At 39.4% G+C, this 19,563-nt stretch overlaps 1 protein-coding gene across 3 annotated transcripts in view; it reads right to left on the minus strand.

Moving 5' to 3' along the window:
* Window positions 1-3,018: 3,018 nt before the first annotated feature.
* The window catches only part of LOC150085771 (small G protein signaling modulator 1-like), a 744,108-nt gene continuing 727,563 nt past the window's right edge, over window positions 3,019-19,563 (minus strand). For all 3 annotated transcript variants that reach the window (XM_090374245.1, XM_090374244.1, XM_090374243.1), the window contains exon 25: window positions 3,019-3,412. In XM_090374245.1, the coding sequence (XP_090230371.1) occupies window positions 3,324-3,412 (89 nt within the window). In that variant the 3' untranslated portion in view covers window positions 3,019-3,323. The remainder of the gene's footprint in view (window positions 3,413-19,563) is intronic.

The following is a 19,563-nucleotide window of genomic DNA, read 5'->3' on the forward strand; positions in this document are numbered from 1 at the left end:
AAGCATGACTTACCATTGCGCATTTCCTCTTCTGCAGATTTCTAACACTGTTTCATCAGTTTTGGTCGTTTCTTTAATTTCCATTTGGTAAAATGTCTTTTTTCTTTTTTTTTGCTATGGTATTTTGTTTTGCTTTGCTTTCCTTTTCAGTTTTACTTCTGGAGGAACAGAAAATGGGATGTTAAAGGTTTGTTTATGGGAAGATGGCAATGTCATTGCCATCCTCCCATAAACAAACATTAATCAAGAGACCATTCCGATAAAATTATTGTGGTGGAATCCAAACATTGTGTGGTATCTACGTTTAAATTGTATGTTTAGTCGATATGATCTGTGCATAGTAAGCATTTGTGGTCACCGAATGTACTTTCATTCTAGCTTCCTGACAGGAAACTCTATGCTTAGAGTAGTACCATTGGATTTCCCCCTGCTAGTAATCACATTATTTGGAGTAAATAGAGTGCTTCGCTTTACAGTTCAGGCATGTGTTTCGGATTGTACAGTTTTCACTAGTGTGCTTGTAGGACCCTGAAATTATGTATATGGCTATTCCACCGCATTCACTTTATGAATGGCTCATAAGCATGATACTTTAAACATTGGATGGGGTTTGGAATGTATTTGGATTATTATTATTATTTTTATTTATTTATTTTTTTTTGCCACTTTATGAATATGGGTTGTGTTCATTAGGGTTCAATGAGGGCAGAGAATAATGTAGGTCAGCAAATAATACTAGTGAGAGAAAGAGTCCAGTACCAAATTTATATGAATTAATTTGGCATTAATCAACTGTAATTTTTAAAATCAAATATTCTTAAAATGACTAATTTTTGTACTTGTGATTTTGGCATATATGTTGTACGTGCATACTTTTAATCCCTAGAATTGAATGAAACCGTGGTGTTTATGCTGATAATATCATTGTTGCAAATGAAGAAGATTAATAAAATCTTGCTTTCAGGCTTTTAAAAAATATAATTCAGTCTTAAACTTTATTTTAAAATAGCAGTTGTTCCAGATTATATCTCAACACACACGTGCAACCTCAAATTATTTTTAAATAGAAAATTTTCCAAGACTGCTTGAAAAATTAGCAGAATACGTAGAAAACATGTAACTCATGCAGCTTGTGATGAAGCAGAACAATATTAGATATGGTGGTGTGCCATAGAACAATGATGAAATGGGGAGACAGCAGGAAACTTTGGGCAGATATAAGGAACATTCATAGAGGTTTATAAGAATTACCAAAAAGGTCACATTACAGAAGTTGATTCTCAAAACTATGGTCACATGACATCAGTATGGCGTATGATCCCCTCCAATGGCTAAACAGGCCTAACAGTGGTGAGCCATGCTTGATATAAGAGTGTCTATAAGATTCTGTGACAACAAATCCATTTTTCCACTAGTGCAGACCTTAGCTCATGAAGTGACCGAGGAGTTGGCCATCGGCATATAATGCGATGTCCAAGGGTGCCCCCACACACATGTTCCATTGGATTTAAGTCTGGTGATCATGCTTGCTACAGCAGTTGTTGGATAACTTCAGTTTCAAGATATTCCTCCACCACTTGAGCTGTACATGCAGTGGTGTTGTTATGCATGAAAAGAAAATGTGGGGCAACCACACCCTTAAAAAAATCACACATAGGGTTTGGGGATCTGCTCCTGGTACCTCTGCACAGTTACAGTACTGCTATCAAAAACATGGAGGGGGGCGCGGCCGTTGATCATTATTCTGCCCACACGAGAACACCACCTCCACTGTAAGCGTCCCTTTCTCTGATGTTGGAGGGATAGTACCACATTCTTCATTGTCTCCAGATGAAATAATATCTAGAATCTGTTTGTAGGCTAAAATGGGACTCATCAGAGAACAGACCTATATGCCATTTGTAAGGGCGCCAAGTCACATATTCATGGCACCAGTTTCAATGAGCTCTGAGGTGGTTTGGGATTAATGGGATACAAACCACTGGCTTCCTTGTGTAGAGTTCACTTGAATTAAGCTTTTTTTAACACAGTCCGGTTGGAAATGTTTTCACCTGTGGCTGCAGCAACTTCAAGAGACAGTTGATGACAGGACACTGTAGAGTTCTTCTGTCTTGCTGTTAAAGTCAGATAGTAGTCTGTTCTGGTTGACATAGCCATTGGACGACCTTGGCCAGCCCTTCTTGTAATGGTTCTTCCAGTCTCCTGAAACTGCTTCCATAGTGACGAGATGAAACTGCGTGACACATTAAGCCAATGTGCCACCTCTGCCTGCCACTGCTTGGCTTCAAGTTGTCCAATGGCCACCATCTCAAAGAATCATCTAAACAACAATGTCTTGCCATTCTGAGATGAGACTGTCCCACTGAGCAAGCCAAAAAAATGGAAATGAAGTGATGTGGTCGCAACCTGTGTTTTTATAGGAATGAATAATTTGCATAATGTGCGGCTCAGTAAGGTGTGGATCAATTTCTATTGGATACTCAAAATTTGCATGCAGGATGCCTATTATATCAAATATTTGCCTTCAGCGACACTGTTCACAATAAAATATTCGTGAAAAACATTTTCTGTTAATTTTGTTGAGCAGTGTATTAAGTTTATTCTGTTGTAATTTTTATTATTTTTTTGTCACATTTAGGCTGATACTTTAAAAATAATCTAGTTTTTGAGCAGGACACTGAGGTAAAAAAAAGGGAACATATTCTAAAATCAATTTTACTGACAACTACCAACATTATTAAATGCAGAGCAATTTATAAATGTTCTCTTTATTCTAAAGAAAAAAATGGGCAATTCCATCAAAATTTCTAACAGTTGCATCTCTGTGTAATTCATTACAGGCTTTCAATAAAAAGTCTATAAAAATACTGTCTTATCTGCTTCTTTCTTTCTTTCTTTTTTTTTTTTTTTTCTTTCCCAGTATACATTATAATGATTCAACAACTTATCAATATGATCATTTTATGCCCTTATTATTTTAATGTTTTATTATCTCTTGGAATATATCGTCACGGTTAAAAAAAAAAAAATTAGGGTGATTAACTATTTGGGAACAGATATGTACATCCAACAAATTCTTTTTTACACATATACTTTAACATAGATAGTACATGACTGACCCAGGTAAGGTTAGTAACAAAGCAAATATCAAGAATACCAGCATGTTGCTTTTTCATAAAATAGATAGTGGTTCTAGGGAAGATTCTTTTAAAGAAGCACAAAGAACATGAAGCTGTCTCACAGATCCCATGCCATTTGAAGGCTTCTATACATTGTGAGGAATGTTTTGATTATTATTTTTATTTTCATCAAGAATAAATTATTCACTTATTATCAATTAGTGTCTGAATCTGATGAACAAGATCCTGTGCTATTTTCAATACAGCTTTGGCATCATGATGCTCTGCCATTTCTGAAATAAAAAAATAATTGTTTAGTGATAATATAAGAAAATGAAGAATACTGCAATCATTGCAGTTATGTCTATTACAGTAATTTAAAAATGAATACAGGTAACCCTTGTATAACATGGTAGTTTGGTTTCTACGAAATCTCATGTAATGCAAAACCGTGTTATACAGGACTAAGAGCCAGTACAAAAAGGGGGTTACGTTCCAAAAGCTAAACAAAAATACGCCATTTTTTTTATAACTATCGAAAACTTAATTTTTATAGTAGTAATAACTTAATATTTTAACTTTATTTTCATATTAGTAGTAACTTAAATAGTAATAACTGAACTTTATATGTCAGATAATGTACGTTCATTTAAATTTCTTCCTCTTCATTGCTGTTAAGCACAATCTCTTCTATAGCATCTAGATTTCGTGTACCTTCTGCTCTCTTTAAAAGTCACGAACTGCACTCTTTGAAGTGCAATTATTTTTTATGGTCTCAAACCAACCTTTAAATGATACGTGAAAATTGGAAGAATATTTTCTAGTTAGCAGTAAAAATAAATTTACACTTACATACATACTGTAATATGCGCATACTAACTGATATTTCAGTTCACTGACTTTTTTTTGTTGTTGTAAAATTTAAAACAGTAAAAATGATAAGCAATTAATAACAAAGAACGCAGCACATGCACAAGTTACAACAAACATGATACGCACAAGTGAGATACGGAGTACTGAGTTTCTGAAAATTTATTTGTTTTTATATGATTGAATATTTCATGGAAGGGGAAACACATTTTCCCATAATAATGTGAAAACCCACGGAATTCCAGCTATTGGTACTATAGCAAACGCAAGAAGATTGAGTTTACTACCCGTTTATAATTGATTACACTAACAGAAAAGTCCAATAAACAGGAAACTGCAAATTGTTTTTGTTTTTTGGGAGTGACCTCCAGAAATGTGCTTTAGAAAAATATCACGACGGCAACTAGCAAGTAAACAGCAGAGATTCACAAAAGGGAATGGAAATGTTGAAACCTACATCTAACATAATAGCAGGATTTTCCGTGCAAAAAACTCAAAAATACCGTGTTATGCGAGATGGCAGCAATTCTCAAACTGTGTTAGAGCAAAACCTTGTTGTTGAAGTACCGTGTTGTGCGAGGATTGCCGCAATTTATCAATCGTGTTAGAGTGAAACCGCGTTGCAGAAGTACTGTGTTATATGGGGGTTGGCTGTATTTACAAATTAGTGAAAATGTAAAAAAATTATAGAATAGCAGTAGTAATAGCAAATGATGTAAAGAAAGCAACCTTATATAGCATCAGCCAAAAAAAAAAATTACCCGTGCACAGTTTATCCATCAGTACTCTCCAAGAATTTTATCAGTTCTTCTTTCATCATCATCAGCCATTTTCAATCCACTGCAGGATGAAGGACTCTCCAGAAACTTTCCAGTTCCTTCTGTTTTGTGCATGGGCCATTCATTTGTTAACAGGAGAGACTGCTTCTACAGGGATGGGATACACTTAAATAGAAAGGGTGCAAGAATATTTGCTGATGCTATCGAGGCAGTGTTAGGTGGGTCAGAAAACTACTAGATTGGGGGATACAAGGACAAATAGATTAAGAGAAGCCACTGGCAGAGGTGAAAGTGATTCTTGCACAGCAGCAGCTTGGAAAATAAGATGCAGGATATTTCAGAGACTACTGGGAGTCATTGGGGTACAAGTAAACACATGGGTTGTGTTAGGGTAGCTAAGAAAAAGAACAGGTGCATGTATACTTGCGTGTACACCAATGCTAGGAGTTTGGTAAATAAATTTGATGAATTTGAGGTATTGCTCAAAGCATCAAAGGCAGATATTGTTGGGATATCAGAGACGTGGTGTCACAGAGATATAAGTAATGCAGAACTGGAATTTGGGGAGTACAACGTCTACAGAAAGGATAGACAGGATAGGAAGGGAGGAGGGGGTTATGCTATTAGTTAAGAAACACATAAAATCCAAGGAAGTGAAGCTGGTCGACATCGCTAGACAGTGCAGTGTCGAGTCAGTTTGGTGTGACATAAGCATTGGGTGATCAAAATTGAGAGTAGGAGCGTGCTATAGTCCTAATGGGGCTTAGAGGGGAACAGGTATCCTGAGTGTTATCAGACACTCAGTCTAAAACACTGATGGATCCAATATCTCTCTATTACAGAAGATTTAGGAGAAGTCTGGTTGGCCTGCCTCCCTAAAATCCACTCACACACACCTTCTCAATGGTAAGCCCTGTTAATCACTTAGGTGGCAACGAACGTGTAGAGTGGTTCTCTTCAAGACGCCTGGTCAGCGTGAAGAGGAAACGACCAAATCCTCCAGCATATGACAGCACAACAAAGTAAACGGCCCTCAGTCCCCAGCAGCTTTCACTCTCCCTCTCACGGCAGCGAGAGGATCAGATTGGAAGCAGAGGGTGCTAAGAATCTCTGGGTACGACCAGGCTGCCATGCACGGAAACTGAACTTGGCCTGTTATAAAGTAAGATCACTCATCGGTGAAGACAGGATATTAGAGCTGGAAAAGGAATTAGAAAATGTGAATTGGAATATCATCGGTTTGGCTGAAAGAAGAAGAAGAAATGAATCACTTATAACTTTATCAAGTGGAAATCTGCTGTACACCAATGGAACCAGTGAAAGGAGAGAAGGTGGAGTTGGGTTTCTGGTCCATAAAGATTTTAAAAACATTTTGGAATTCAAAAGTACATCACCAAGAGTGTCAAGACTAATACTCAAGATTTCTAAGAGGTATAAGCTAAAGATTATAATGATTTATGCACCAAGATCGAGCCATGATGATGAAGAGGTTGAAGAAATGTACACCGAAATTGAGAGTCTTCTAGATGAGCAGAAAACCCATTACACTATTATTATGGGGGACTTCAATGCTAAGGTTGGAAAAAGGCAAAACAGCGCAGAAAGAGGAACTATAGGAAATTTTGGAATTGGTGAAAGAAATGAAAGACTTGCGGAATTTGCAGAATCTCAAGGACTGTCAGTAATGAACACTTTTTCAAGAAAAAGGTGAACAGAAAGTGGACATGGAAGAGCCCAAATGGATTAAACGACTTCATCCTCACTAACAGAAGATATATTGTCAATGATGTTACCGTCCTGAATAAGGTAAATGTTGGAAGTGATCACAGAATTATAAGATGTACACTTGATATAGATGTAGGAAAGGAAAAAACTGACTTGAGTAAATAATACAAAGGTCTTTGAGATAACAGAGGAGGAGAAAAAGCAGTATGTACTGGAACTTAAGAACAAGTTTGAGCATCTGCAGACTGCTCAGGACCAAGATATCGACGAGGAATATTACAACTTTCTGAAAGTGATAAAGCCCAAGAAACCTATAGGGAAAAAGAAATCCAAAGAAGAAAAAATTAGTCAAGAAACACTTTTCATGATGAACCGAAGACGACAAATGAAGAGCAAGAAAAACACTGACAGGGAGAAAATTGAGTATACTGAGTTATGCAAAGCCATTAGAAAGAGACTCAGAGAGGACATAAGAAGATTTAACACAAGAAAAGTAGAACAAGCATTAAGGGAAAACAAAGGATTTAAATCAGCAGCCATGTGCAGTAATACAGAAAGACAAATGATACTGAAACTGAAAAATAGCAATGGTGTACTTATAAACAGCAGAGAAGGCATAATTCAAATAGCAGAAGACTAATAGAGAGAATTATACAAGGAGCGAGGGAATGATGCCAGCAGTGGGGAAGATGGATTGCAAAGTAGCAACACATACGACATACCCGATATTCTTCCTGATGAGGTAGAACATGCATTGAAGAAAATGAAGAATCAGAAAGCCCCGGGGGAAGATGAAGTTACTGTAGAGCTGTTAAAATTGGGAGGAAGACACATAACACAAAAACTGGCAAGGCTCTTCACAAAGTGCATTAGAAAAGGTGTGACGCCTAAGCAGTGGAATAATGCAATCATAGTTTTGCTGCATAAGAAAGGAGATAAATCAGAAATTGGAAATTATAGACCAATTAGCTTGTTATCCCACATCTACAAGTTGTTCACAAGGGTCATTACTAACAGATTAGAAAGAATACTTGATGAGAATCAACCCAAAAGAGCAAGCTGGCTTTAGGACAGGATTCTCAACTATGGATCACCTTCACGTAATATCACAGCTAATGGAGAAAGCAAATGAATATAAAACACCATTATGCCTGGAATTTATGGATTATGAAAAGGCATTTGACTCCATACAGCATAAGGCAATGTTTCAGGCACTGGAAAGACAAGGCATAGATACCGCATATATTATGATTTTGAAGAAAATATATGAGAGTGCTACCTCCTTTATTAGACTAGACAAAGAGGGTAGGAATTTTAAAATCGAGAAAGGAGTTCGACAAGGAGACACAATATCTCCGAAGCTGTTTACTGCTGCTCTTGAGGAAGCTTTCAGAAGATTAGACTGGTCACAGAAAGGAGTCAATGTGAATGGAGAGTATCTAAACCATTTACAATTTGCAGATGACATTGTGGTCATAAGCGACGATCCCAAAGAATTACAGGAAAATCTTAATCAGTTATGCACAGTTAGTAAGGATTTTGGACTAAAGATGAATATGGCTAAAACAAAAGTAATGATGAACAAGTATCCCCCAGAAAGGGAAATAATGATTGAAGGAGCAGTAATTGAAAAAGTGGAGTCATATACTTATCTGGGACAAGTTATTAGCTGTAATAATGATAAATGGCTAGAAGTCAAGAGAAGAATAAATTTTGGATGGATAGCATTCAGGAAATATAGTCACATACTGAAGAACAATATCCCAGTTTGTCTGAAACGTAAAATAATGAACCAATGTATACTCCCCACCATGACTTATTGAAGTGAAACTTGGACACTCACCAAAAGAATGGAAGAGAAGCTGAGAACTACACAGCGAAGAATGGAACGAATTATATTGGGAATCAGACTGTTAGATAAGAAGAAGAGAAACACATAGATTAGGCAGCAAACTCAACTAAAGTACATTCTTATCAAAGCTAAAGAACTAAAATGGTCTTGGGCAAGACACATAGCTCGAAGACATGATGACCGATGGACTAAGAAAATAATAGAATGGTACCCAAGAGGAGCTAGAAGAAAACCTGGAAGACAAAGGCAGAGATGGATAGATGAAATTCATGAGTTTTTGGGTAGTAAATGGATGGTTTTTGGTTTTTTTTTTTTTTTTTTTTTTTTTTTTTTTAGGAGCATTAGCAACTAAGGCCATATTGCTCCGGGAGATGCGGTGGTCATTTCCTGACCTTTCCGCATCTTCCGTATTTGGTGGTGACGGGCTCGAACCCCGGTCTAATCAAGAAGCGTGTGCTACGCACCGCTGCTCCTTCCCACCTGGCTACGGAGGCGCCCAGTAAATGGATGGCCAGTGCTCAAAACAGAAGGAACTGGAAAGTTGCTGGAGAGGCTTCCATCCTGCAGTGGATTGAAAATGGCTGATGATGATAGGCCTAATGACTCTGATGAGTATAATAAGAAACTGTACAGGGAAATAGAGTGGGCCAGAAAATCAGCGAGTCTTATAATGGGGTATTTTAATTTCCCAGATATTGACTGGAGTTTGGGGGCTGGTCACTCTCACATTAGCAAGGCTTTTGTGGATTTATTGGATGATTGTTTTCTAAATCAGCATGTTCGGGAGGCAACTAGAGGGGGCAATACTCTTGATTTGATTATCAGTAGTGATTCTTCATGCATTAAGAATCTCCAGATACAGGAACCACTAGGTGGCAGTGATCACAGTATGCTGAAGTGCGATTAACTCAAGAAGGTAACTACCATCAGGGGTAAAGGGAAGGGTTATTGCTTCCGTAAAGGCGACTACGATGGACTGAGACAGTATTTAAATTCTATACAGTGGGACCAACTGATGATGTTACCAACAGCAAAATCAAAATGGGAAGCATTCAAAGAACTTATCTTGGAAGCTACTAGGCTTTACATACCAACTAAGAAATATTGTTCAAGGTTCAGGCCTAAATGGATGTAAGATGAACTAATGAGACATATGGCAGAGAAGAAAAATGCATGGAATATATATAAATTAACATGTGACAAATAAGCCTATGATAGATATAAGTTGATCTGTAATCAAGTTACAAAGGAGGTTAGGCATGCGAAGGCAGATTACGAGAAATCTTTGGCAAGGGATGCGAAGAAAAACAACAAGGAGTTCTTTACTTATGTAAACTCTAGAAGGAAGGGGATGAATCAGATTGGTTCACTTGATATTGATGTTTCAACTGTTCATAATCCTGCTCAGGTGGCTAACAAACCAAATCAATATTTTGCATCTACATTCACACATGAGGAGTTATTCAGGAAGGGGAATGCCATAGATGAAGTAAACACTGGCAGTGAGCTAGATGATCTTGCAATAATTGAGAGTAAAGTGGAGGAGAAATTGTTGAATACAAATACAAGGAAGGCACCTGGGGTGGATGGGATCTATCCAGTTATATTAAAGGAGGCAGCAAAGGAAGTAAGCAAACTGTTAGCCATAATTATGAGAGCTTCCTTGGACTCAGGGGAGGTACCCACAGAATGGAGATGTGCAAATGTGACCCCAATTCACAAAGGCTGACACAAGTAATTATAGACCTGTGAGTTTAACTTCTGTTCCAGGAAAATTAATGGAAGCACTGGTTAAAGAATCACTGCAGGATCATCTTGACAAGAATTCAGTTATAGCTCGGACACCATGGTTTTGTTAAAGGGAAGTCTTACCTGACCATTGGCATTAGTAGAGGCATTTGATGCAAGAAAGCAAGCTTATGCAGCATCAGCCAAAAAAAAAAAACCCACTTCCACTTCACCCCTCTGTTCGTTCAAAATACCTGTCCAGCTGAGCCTTAAACTTATTTAGGCTATCAACCTCCACCACAAGGGATGGAAGTCTGTTCCACCAACCAACCACCCGCTGGCTAAAGGCAAATTTCCGCACGTCTGTCCTACATCTGTTTTTCCTCAATTTGAATTTATGCCCTCTCAGGTGATTTTTCTGAGCTAGAGGAAGAATCCCATCAGCATTGAGCATGCTTAAACCATTCAAGGCTTTATACACCTCTATCAGATCACCTCGCTGGTGCCTAGTCTCCAGACACTGTAATTTGCAAAACATAAGCCTTTCTTCGTAAGAGCACCCCTTTGTTCCATTCACTTGTTGCCCTTCTTTGTACTCGTTCCAGCAGCTCTACATCCTTCTTGAAATGAGGCCTCCAGACCTGTATACAGTACTCTAGGTGTGGCCTGACCATTGCCTTATACAATGGAATAATCACCTCCTTATCCCTGCTGGAAAAATTCCTGTATATCATTGATAAGACACCATGAGCTACTCTTCAAGCCCATCTGCACTGCTCAGAGAACTTCATATCTGCCTGCACAATTACCCCCAGGTCCCTTTCATTCTCTACCACTGTCAGTGTAGTACAGTGTAGTACCACAGAGTTGATATGTTGCTCTGGGGTTGCTGTTTCCCCATGTGTAGTACTTTACATTTGTCAATGTTAAACTTCATTTGCCACCTCTCAGCCCATCTGCTCAACCTTTCCAGATCCTGTTGCAGCAGCATAGTGTCAGTAGCGTCCTTGACAACCCTGCCAACCTTTGTATCGTCTGCAAACTTGGACATTAAGCTTGATATACCATCATCAATATCATTTATAAATACAGAAAACAATAATGGACCCAACACTGAGCCCTGAGGGACTCCACTAATAACATTAGTCCACGATGAGCAGTGTCCATTGATTACCACTCTCTGTCTTCTCCCCCCTCAACCACCCCTTTATCCATAGCAGCAATTTGCCTCCAATGTCACACTGCTCCAATTTGTGTAGCAGTCTTCCATGTGCAACAGTATCAAAAGCCTTTCTAAGATCCAAGTATATAATATCAAAGTTATTCCCTGCATCCAGTTCTTTTGTGACTGCATCATAGTATCCAATCAAGTTGGTCAGGCAAGACTTCCCCTTAACAAAACCATGCTGTGTCTGAGCTATAACTGAAGTCTTGTCTAAATGATCCTGCAGTGCTTCTTTAACCAGCCTCCATTAATTTTCCTGGAACAGAAGTTAAGCTCACAGGTCTATAATTACTTGTGTCAGCCTTTGATCCTCCTTTGTGAATTGGGGTCACATTTGCACATTTCCAGTCTATGGGTACCTCCCCTGAGTCAAGGAAGCTCTCATAATTATGGCTAAGGGTTTGCTTACTTCCTTTGCTGCCTCCTTTAATATAACTGGATAGATCCCATCCACCCGGGATGCCTTTCTTGTGTTTATCTTCAACAGTTTCTCCTCCCCTTTACTCCCAGTTATTTCAAGATTCTGTAGCTTACTGCTAGAGTTGAATACACCTCTGGCATTCCCCTTGCTGAATAACTCCTCATGTGTGAATGTCGATGCAAAATATTCATTTAGTTTGTTAGCTACCTGAGCAGGATCATCAAAAGTTGACCCATCAATATCAAGTGGACCAATCTGATTCATCCCCTTCCTTCTAGAGTTTACATAAGTAAAGAACTCTTTGCTGTTTTTCTTTGCATCCCTTGCCAAGGATTTCTCGTAATCTGCCTTCGCCTGCCTAACCTCCTTTGTAACTTGGTTGCATATCAACTTGTATCTATCATAGGCTTCTGTGTCATGTGTTAATTTGTAAGTATCCCATGCATTTTTCTTCTCTGCCATATGCCTCATTAGTTCATATGACATCCATTTTGGCCTAAACCTTGAACAATATTTCTTAGTTGGTATGTAAAGCCTAGTAGCTTCCAACATAAGTTCTTTGAATGCTTCCCATTTTGAATTTGTTGTTGGTAACATCATCAGTTGGTCCCACTGTATAGAATTTAAATACTGTCTCAGTCCATCGTAGTCGCCTTTACGGAAGCAATAACCCTTCCCTTTACCCCTAATGGTAGTTACCGCTTTGAGTAAATCCCACTTCAGCACACTGTGATCACTGCCACCTAGTGGTTCATTTATCTGCAGATTCTTAATGCATGAAGAATCACTGCTGATAATCAAATCAAGAGTATTACTCCCCCTAGTTGCCTCCCGAACATGCTGATGTAGAAAACAATCATCCAATAAATCCACAAAAGCCCTGCTAGTGCGTGAGTAACCAGCCCCCAAATTCCAGTCAATATCTGGGAAATTAAAATCTCCCATTATAAGACTCTCTGATTTACTGGCCCACTCTATTTCCCTGTACAGTTCCTTATTATACTCATCAGAGTCATTAGGCCTATAGCACACTCCTACTCTCAATTTTGATCTCCCAATGCTTATGTCACACCAAACTGACTCAACACTGCACTGTCCAGCGATGTCGACTGGCTTCACTTCCTTGGTTTTTATGTGTTTCTTAACTAATAGCATAACCCCTCCCCCCTTCCTATCCTGTCTATCCTTTCTGTAGACATTGTACTCCCCAAATTGCAGTTCTGCATCCCTTATATCTGTGTGACACCACGTCTCTGATATCCCAACAATATCTGCCTTTGATGTTTTGAGCAATACCTCAAATTCATCAAATTTATTTACTAAACTCCTAGCATTGGTGTACACACAAGTATACCTGCACCTGTTTCTATTCTTAGCTACCCTAACACAACCCATGTGTTTACTTGTACCACAATGGCTCCCAGCAGTCTCTGAAATACCATGCATCTTGTTTTTCAGGCTTCTGCTCATTCTAATAGAAGCAGTGCAAGAATCTCTTTCACCTCTGCCAGTGGCTACTGTCAATCTATTGGTCTTTGTCTCCCCAATTTGACCAATTTGATTGGATACTATGATGCAGTCACAAAAGAACTGGATGCAGGGTATAACTTTGATATTATATACTTGGATCTTAGAAAGTCTTTTGATACTGTTGCACATGGAAGACTGCTGCACAAATTGGAGCAGTGTGGCATTGCAGGCAAATTGCTGCTATGGATAAAGGGGTGGTTGAGGGGGAGAAGACAGAGAGTGGTAATCAATGGACACTGCTCATCGTGGACTAATGTTATTAGTGGAGTCCTGCAGGGTTCAGTATTGGGTTCATTGTTGTTTTCTGTATTTATAAATAATATTGATGATGGTATATCAAGCTTAATGTCCAAGTTTGCAGACGATACAAAGGTTGGCAGGGTTTTTAAGGACGCTACTGATGCTATGGAAAGGTTGAGCAGATGGGCTGAGAGGTGGCAAATGAAGTTTAACATTGACAAATGTAAAGTACTACATATGGGAAACAGCAACCCCAGAGCAACGTATCAACTCTGTGGTAATACACTGACAGTGGTAGAGAATGAAAAGGACCTGGGGGTAATTGTGCAGGCAGATATGAAGTTCTCTGAGCAGTGCAGATGGGCTGGAAGAGTAGCTCATGGTGTCTTATCAATGATATACAGGAATTTTTCTAGCAGGGATAAGGAGGTGATTATTACCTTGTATAAGGCAATGGTCAGGCCGCACCTTGAGTACTGTATACAGGTCTGGAGGCCTCATTTCAAGAAGGATGTAGAGCTGCTGGAATGGGTACAGAGAAGGGCAACAAGGTTAGTGAATGGAACGAAGGTTTGCTCTTATGAAGAAAGGCTTAAGTTTTGCAAATTACAGTGTCTGTAGAATAGGCACCGGCGAGGTGATCTGATAGAGGTGTACAAAGCCTTGAATGGTTTGAGCATGCTCAATGCTGATGGGATACTGTCTCTTGCTCAGAATAATCACCTGAGAGGGCATAAATTCAAATTGAGGAAAGACAGATGTAGGATAGATGTGCGGAAATTTGCCTTTAGCCAGCGGGTAGTTGGTTTGTGGAACAGACTTCCATCCCTTGTTGTGGAAGTTGATAGCCTAAATAAATTAGGCTATCAACTCAGCTGGACAGGTATTTCGCATGAACGGAGGGGTGAAGTGGAAGGGTTTTTTTTTTTTTTTTTTTGGCTGATGCTGCATAAGCTTGCTTTCTTGCATCATATGCCTGTACTAATGCTAATGCTAATTTACTACCCACAACCTCATGAATTTCACCTGTTCATCTCCGTTGTTGTCTTCCAGGTTTTCTTTTAGCTCCTCTTGGGTGGTACCATTGTTATTTTCTTATTCCATCTATCATCATATCTTTGAGCTATGTGTCCTGCCCAAGACCATTTCAGTTCTTTAATTTTGATTAGAATGTCTTTTATTTGTGTTTGCTGTCTAATCCATGTATTTCTCTTCTTATCCAACAATCTGATTCCTCATATAATTCATTCCATTTTCCGCTGTCTGTTTTCAGCTTTTTTTCTATTCTTCTGGTGAGTGTCCAAGTTTCACTTCCATAAGACATGGTGGGGAGTATAATTGGTATGTTATTTTACATGTCCATCCGAAATTTATTCTTCTCTTGCCTTCCAGCCATTTATCATTATTACCTAATAACTTGTCCCAGATAAGTATTACAATCCACCTTTTCAAAAACTACTCCTTAGTATCGATATATCCCTTTCAGTGGAATACTTGTTCATCATTACTTTTGTTTTAGACATATTCATATTTAGTCCAAAATCCTTACTAACTCTGCACAACTGATTAAGACTTTCCTCTAGTTCTTTGGGATCGTAGCTTATGATCACAATGTCATCTGCAAATCATAAATGGTTTAGGTATTCTCCAGTCACAATGACTCCTTTCTGCAACCAGTCCAATCTTTTGAAAGCATCTTCAAGGGGAGAATTACACAACTTCGGAGATATTGTTGTTGTTGTTATTTGGTTTTTTAGGAGCATTAGCAACTAAAGCAATATTGCTCCGGGATATGCGTTGGTCATTCCCTGACCTTTCCGCATCCTCCGTGTGTGTGGTGGTCACGGGCTTGAACCCCGGTCTAATCAAGAAGTGTGTGCTATGCACTGCTGCTCTTGCCCGCCTGGCTATGGAGGTGCCCGGGTATATTGTGTCTCCTTGTCGAAATCCTTTCTCAATTTTAAATTTTGTAGTCTTTGTCTAGTCTAATGGCGTATGGCGTGACTATAGGAATTAAAATGGGAGGACCATCAAGCTCTCAGTTGCCTAAATCAACACCAGAGTTCACTTTTATGCACCAGGTAACCTTCTGAGCAGAATGCAGTGGTCTGCTCTACAACATCAGGGCAGATGATATCTGCTCTGACGTTGCTGATGCTATCGAGGTAACGTTAGATGGGTGAGAAAACTGCTAGCTTGGGGGTATTCACAGATTAATAGTTTAACAGTAGCTACAGGCAGAGGTGGAAATGATTCTTGCACTGCTTCTATTGGAATGAGCAGCAGCCCAGAAAGCAAGTTGCTGGGGATTTCAGGAAATGCTGGGAGTCATGAAACAAGTAAATAGATGTTAGAGTAACTAAGAGTAAGAACAAGTGCATGTATACTTGTATGTACACAAATGCTAGCTGTAAATAAATTTGATGAATTTGAAGTGCTGGTTAAGACATCCAAGGTGGATATTGTTGGGATATCAGAGTGGTGTCACTCAGATATAAGACATGCAGAATTGCAATTTGGGGAGTACAATGTGCATAGAAAGGGAGGAGGGATTATGCTGTTAGTTAAGAAACACATAAAATCTAAGGAAGTGCATCCGGTTTACATAGATGGACACTCCAATGTTAAGTCAGTTTGGTGTGACATAAGCACTGGGAAAGCAAAAATGAGGGTAGGAATTTGTTATAGGCCTAATGATTCTTATGAGTACAATGAACAATTATACAGAGAAATAGAGTGGGCCAGTAAATAAGGGTGTCTTATAATGGGGGATTTTAACTTCCCATATACATACTGGAACTTGTAGATTGGTCACTCATGCACTAGCAAGGCTTTGGTGGATTTATTGGATGATTATTGTAGTGTATAATCTTGCTACCTCTACTCTGCCAGATAGTGACTGGAGGGTGTCTGAATAGTGAGTATGCAGGAGGGGAGGCACTGTCAAGGCCACGTTATCTCAAGGATCTGGGTATATTCTTACGTGTATGCCATATCCAAAAATTTCATTACTTCCTACAGCATGTCCCCCCCTTTTCTTACTATTGAATAGACCACAAATTGTCAAACTAATAGAACTAACTCATCTGTGAAAAGATCTAAACCACCTAAATACTTCCTAGTTCATTTTACAAATATATGTGGTCTCAGTTCTAATCTCAATGATGTCCATTTCCACTTACAGTTATAAATATAATGTAATGTGCAGCCATTATCAACCCACTGCAGGATGGAAGCCTCCTCAACAATTCATGCTGAGGGAAATGGACCATAATCTGCGACGCTGGTCCAGTGCGGGTTGGCAGAGCAACCGTATTCAGTAGTCAGGGGCTTGAACCCTGGACTACTCAAAGAGCGTGTGCTACTGCACTCCCGCTCCTGACCACTCCGCTATGGAAGCCGTCACTTACAGTTAGCCAAATCCAATGTACTTTTTCTGACATAATCTCAGTTATCAGTTGATTCAACCATTGCTCATATCAGTTGCTCAAATTATTCGCTGTATCATTCCTTTCGAATCCAAGGTGGTATTTGTGCATATGCCCATTCCGATATTCCCTGTCCGAGATGTGGTAATTTGGAATTTCCTCTTTTCAATCTTCTCTGGCTTAAAATCTCTCTACCGTTCTCCCAACTCCACTAATCAGTTGGAACTGTTTGATTTTCTCCAGTCCAACTTTCTTAACGGTGAGGTAATTTTCCTTGGTGATTTTAATGTTCACAACTCCATCTGGCTTCCGTTTTATAGTCACAAAAACCCAGTTGGTCGAGAGGCAGAGGCTTTTGCAGTTACTAATCACCTCGCACAGAATGTTCATTTATCTATCAGAATGCTGGACAATAGAGTCAACAAGCTTGATCTTTTTCTCATAAACAACCTTTCTAAGTACACAGTCGAAGTGAGTGTCCATTAGGAACCTCAGATCACAACTTGGTGATTGTCTCTTCTCCAATGCAGCCATTATCTCATGGCTATTCCCAATCTCGTGTTGTTTGACATTACAAGAATGCAAAATGGGATGAACTGCAAGATTCCTTTTTCTTGGTTGGGTTACTGTTTCAAAACCTCTGATGTCAAGGTTTTCACAGACGGTGTCAGTGAAATTATTCTTGTAGGAACGGAATCCTTTATTCCACACACATCACTTTAAAATATCGTCCTTTATCAAAACCGTGATTTTCCAATAAATGTGCTAAGGCTGTTCCAGAGAAGAATGTTGCATATCGTAATTGGCTTGTTTCCAATTCTTCATTTTCATTTTCTGCCTACACCAGAAGTCACAATAATTGTAAAGCAGTTACTAATCAGTCCAAACTAGATTTTAAACAGGCTAAGAGTAAAAAACTTGCTTCTTGCCCTAATGGTACCGAGCATTCTGGTCTCTTGCCAAAGGTATTGGTCACAACTTTTGCCCATCTCAGCTCCCACCTATGTCTAAACCAGATGGTTTTATTGTCATGGATAAAGCTGACCTGTTAGCATCCCATTTTTCTTCAACACATCATATATTAATGATCTTGGTAAAACACCTCCCATCATTCCTAGCACATTCCATTCAATGCCTCCTGTGGTCTTCTGTCAAAAGGGTGTCAGAAGGATTTTTACGAATCTTGATGCTAAGAAGGCTCTTGGTCTGATGGTATTTCTCCACTTATTCTCAAAACCTGCACTCTTGAACTGGCTCCAGTTCTTTGCCACCTTTTTTCACTTTCTTATTCCAAAGGTGTTTTTCCTTCTGCTTTGAAATTTGCTCATATCCAGCCAGTTCCTAAAAAGGGTGACAAATCGCTCCCATCCAATTATCAACACATTGCAATTACTTCTACCCTTTCTAAGGTAATTGAGAAATCAATTAACCTCCAATTCTTAAACTATCTAGAAACCTTCTGTCTGATCAATGATCGTCAGTATGGATTCCGTCAGTGTCGATCCACTGGTGATATTCTGGCTTATGTTACCCATTTATGGCCAAATTCAATGGAAAAGTTTTGTGAAACAAGTTTTCATCTCAAAACCTTCACTCTTGAACTGGCTCCTGTTTTTTGCCACCTTTTTTCACTTCCTTATTCCAAAGGTGTTTTTCCTTCTGCTTTGAAATTTGCTTTGGTCCTTGAGGTTGTCACAGACATTCTCTCAGATATGCCAGACAAGCTGTACTTGCTACCTGGTAGTCTAAAACGCTGATGGAACTGATATTCGGGTGACACTCAAGTCAAGCGGACCCAATTTCGGCAAAATCCGGACGGTCTGTGACAGCCAAATCCTCTGTTTGCACCTTCACGATGGTGGGACTGTTAGTAATCCTGGGTATAACCTCCATGCACAAGTACATGGTGGGTGACCACCCAGGTGTGAACCGACGTAAGAAGAGGTCGAGGTGTGGCACCCACACCACATGGAGGAATGCCGCCCCTAAAAGTTACCAGACAGTACTAGGTGGTAGATGACTCATCAACCGGTGCAATACCATCACTTTGCTTATTGGTGGAACCCATGTTTAGTCTCTAGAGCTAAGTTCCGGTCAACCCTTCCCTATCTCTTCCATCATGCAGTATGATTGATGACTTTTGAGGTTATGATGAAAATTGTGGCGAGATCCAATATTCCTTACATTTTGAGGGTACAGCTCTAAAACGGTGTTTGCAGGCCGGCCGCTAGTTAGTACACCGGACCAAACCTATTGGTAACTCACTCAACAATTCATGCTGAGGGAAATGGACCATAATCTGCCACGCTGGTCCAGTGCGGGTTGGCAGAGCGACCGTATCAGATAGTGTACAATCTTGCTACCTACCTCTACTCTGCTAGATAGTGACTGGAGGGAGTCCGAGTAGTGTGTATGCGGGGAGCATTGTCGAGGCCACATTATGTCAAGGATCTGGGTATATTCTTACCATGTGTACGGCATATCCAAAAATTTCATTACTTCATACAGCATGTCCCACCCAATTTTTCTTACTATTGAATACACCATGAATTGTCAAACTAATAGAGCAAGCTTATCTGTGAAAAGATCTAAAGGTGGGAGCAGAAGGGTGGGACCCTTCTGCTCCCACCTCCCAAGCACTTTCTA

This window comes from Mastigoproctus giganteus, chromosome 5 (genome assembly GCF_048544385.1).
Source record: "Mastigoproctus giganteus isolate SK-2022 chromosome 5, ASM4854438v1, whole genome shotgun sequence".
Lineage (NCBI taxonomy): Eukaryota > Metazoa > Arthropoda > Arachnida > Uropygi > Thelyphonidae > Mastigoproctus > Mastigoproctus giganteus.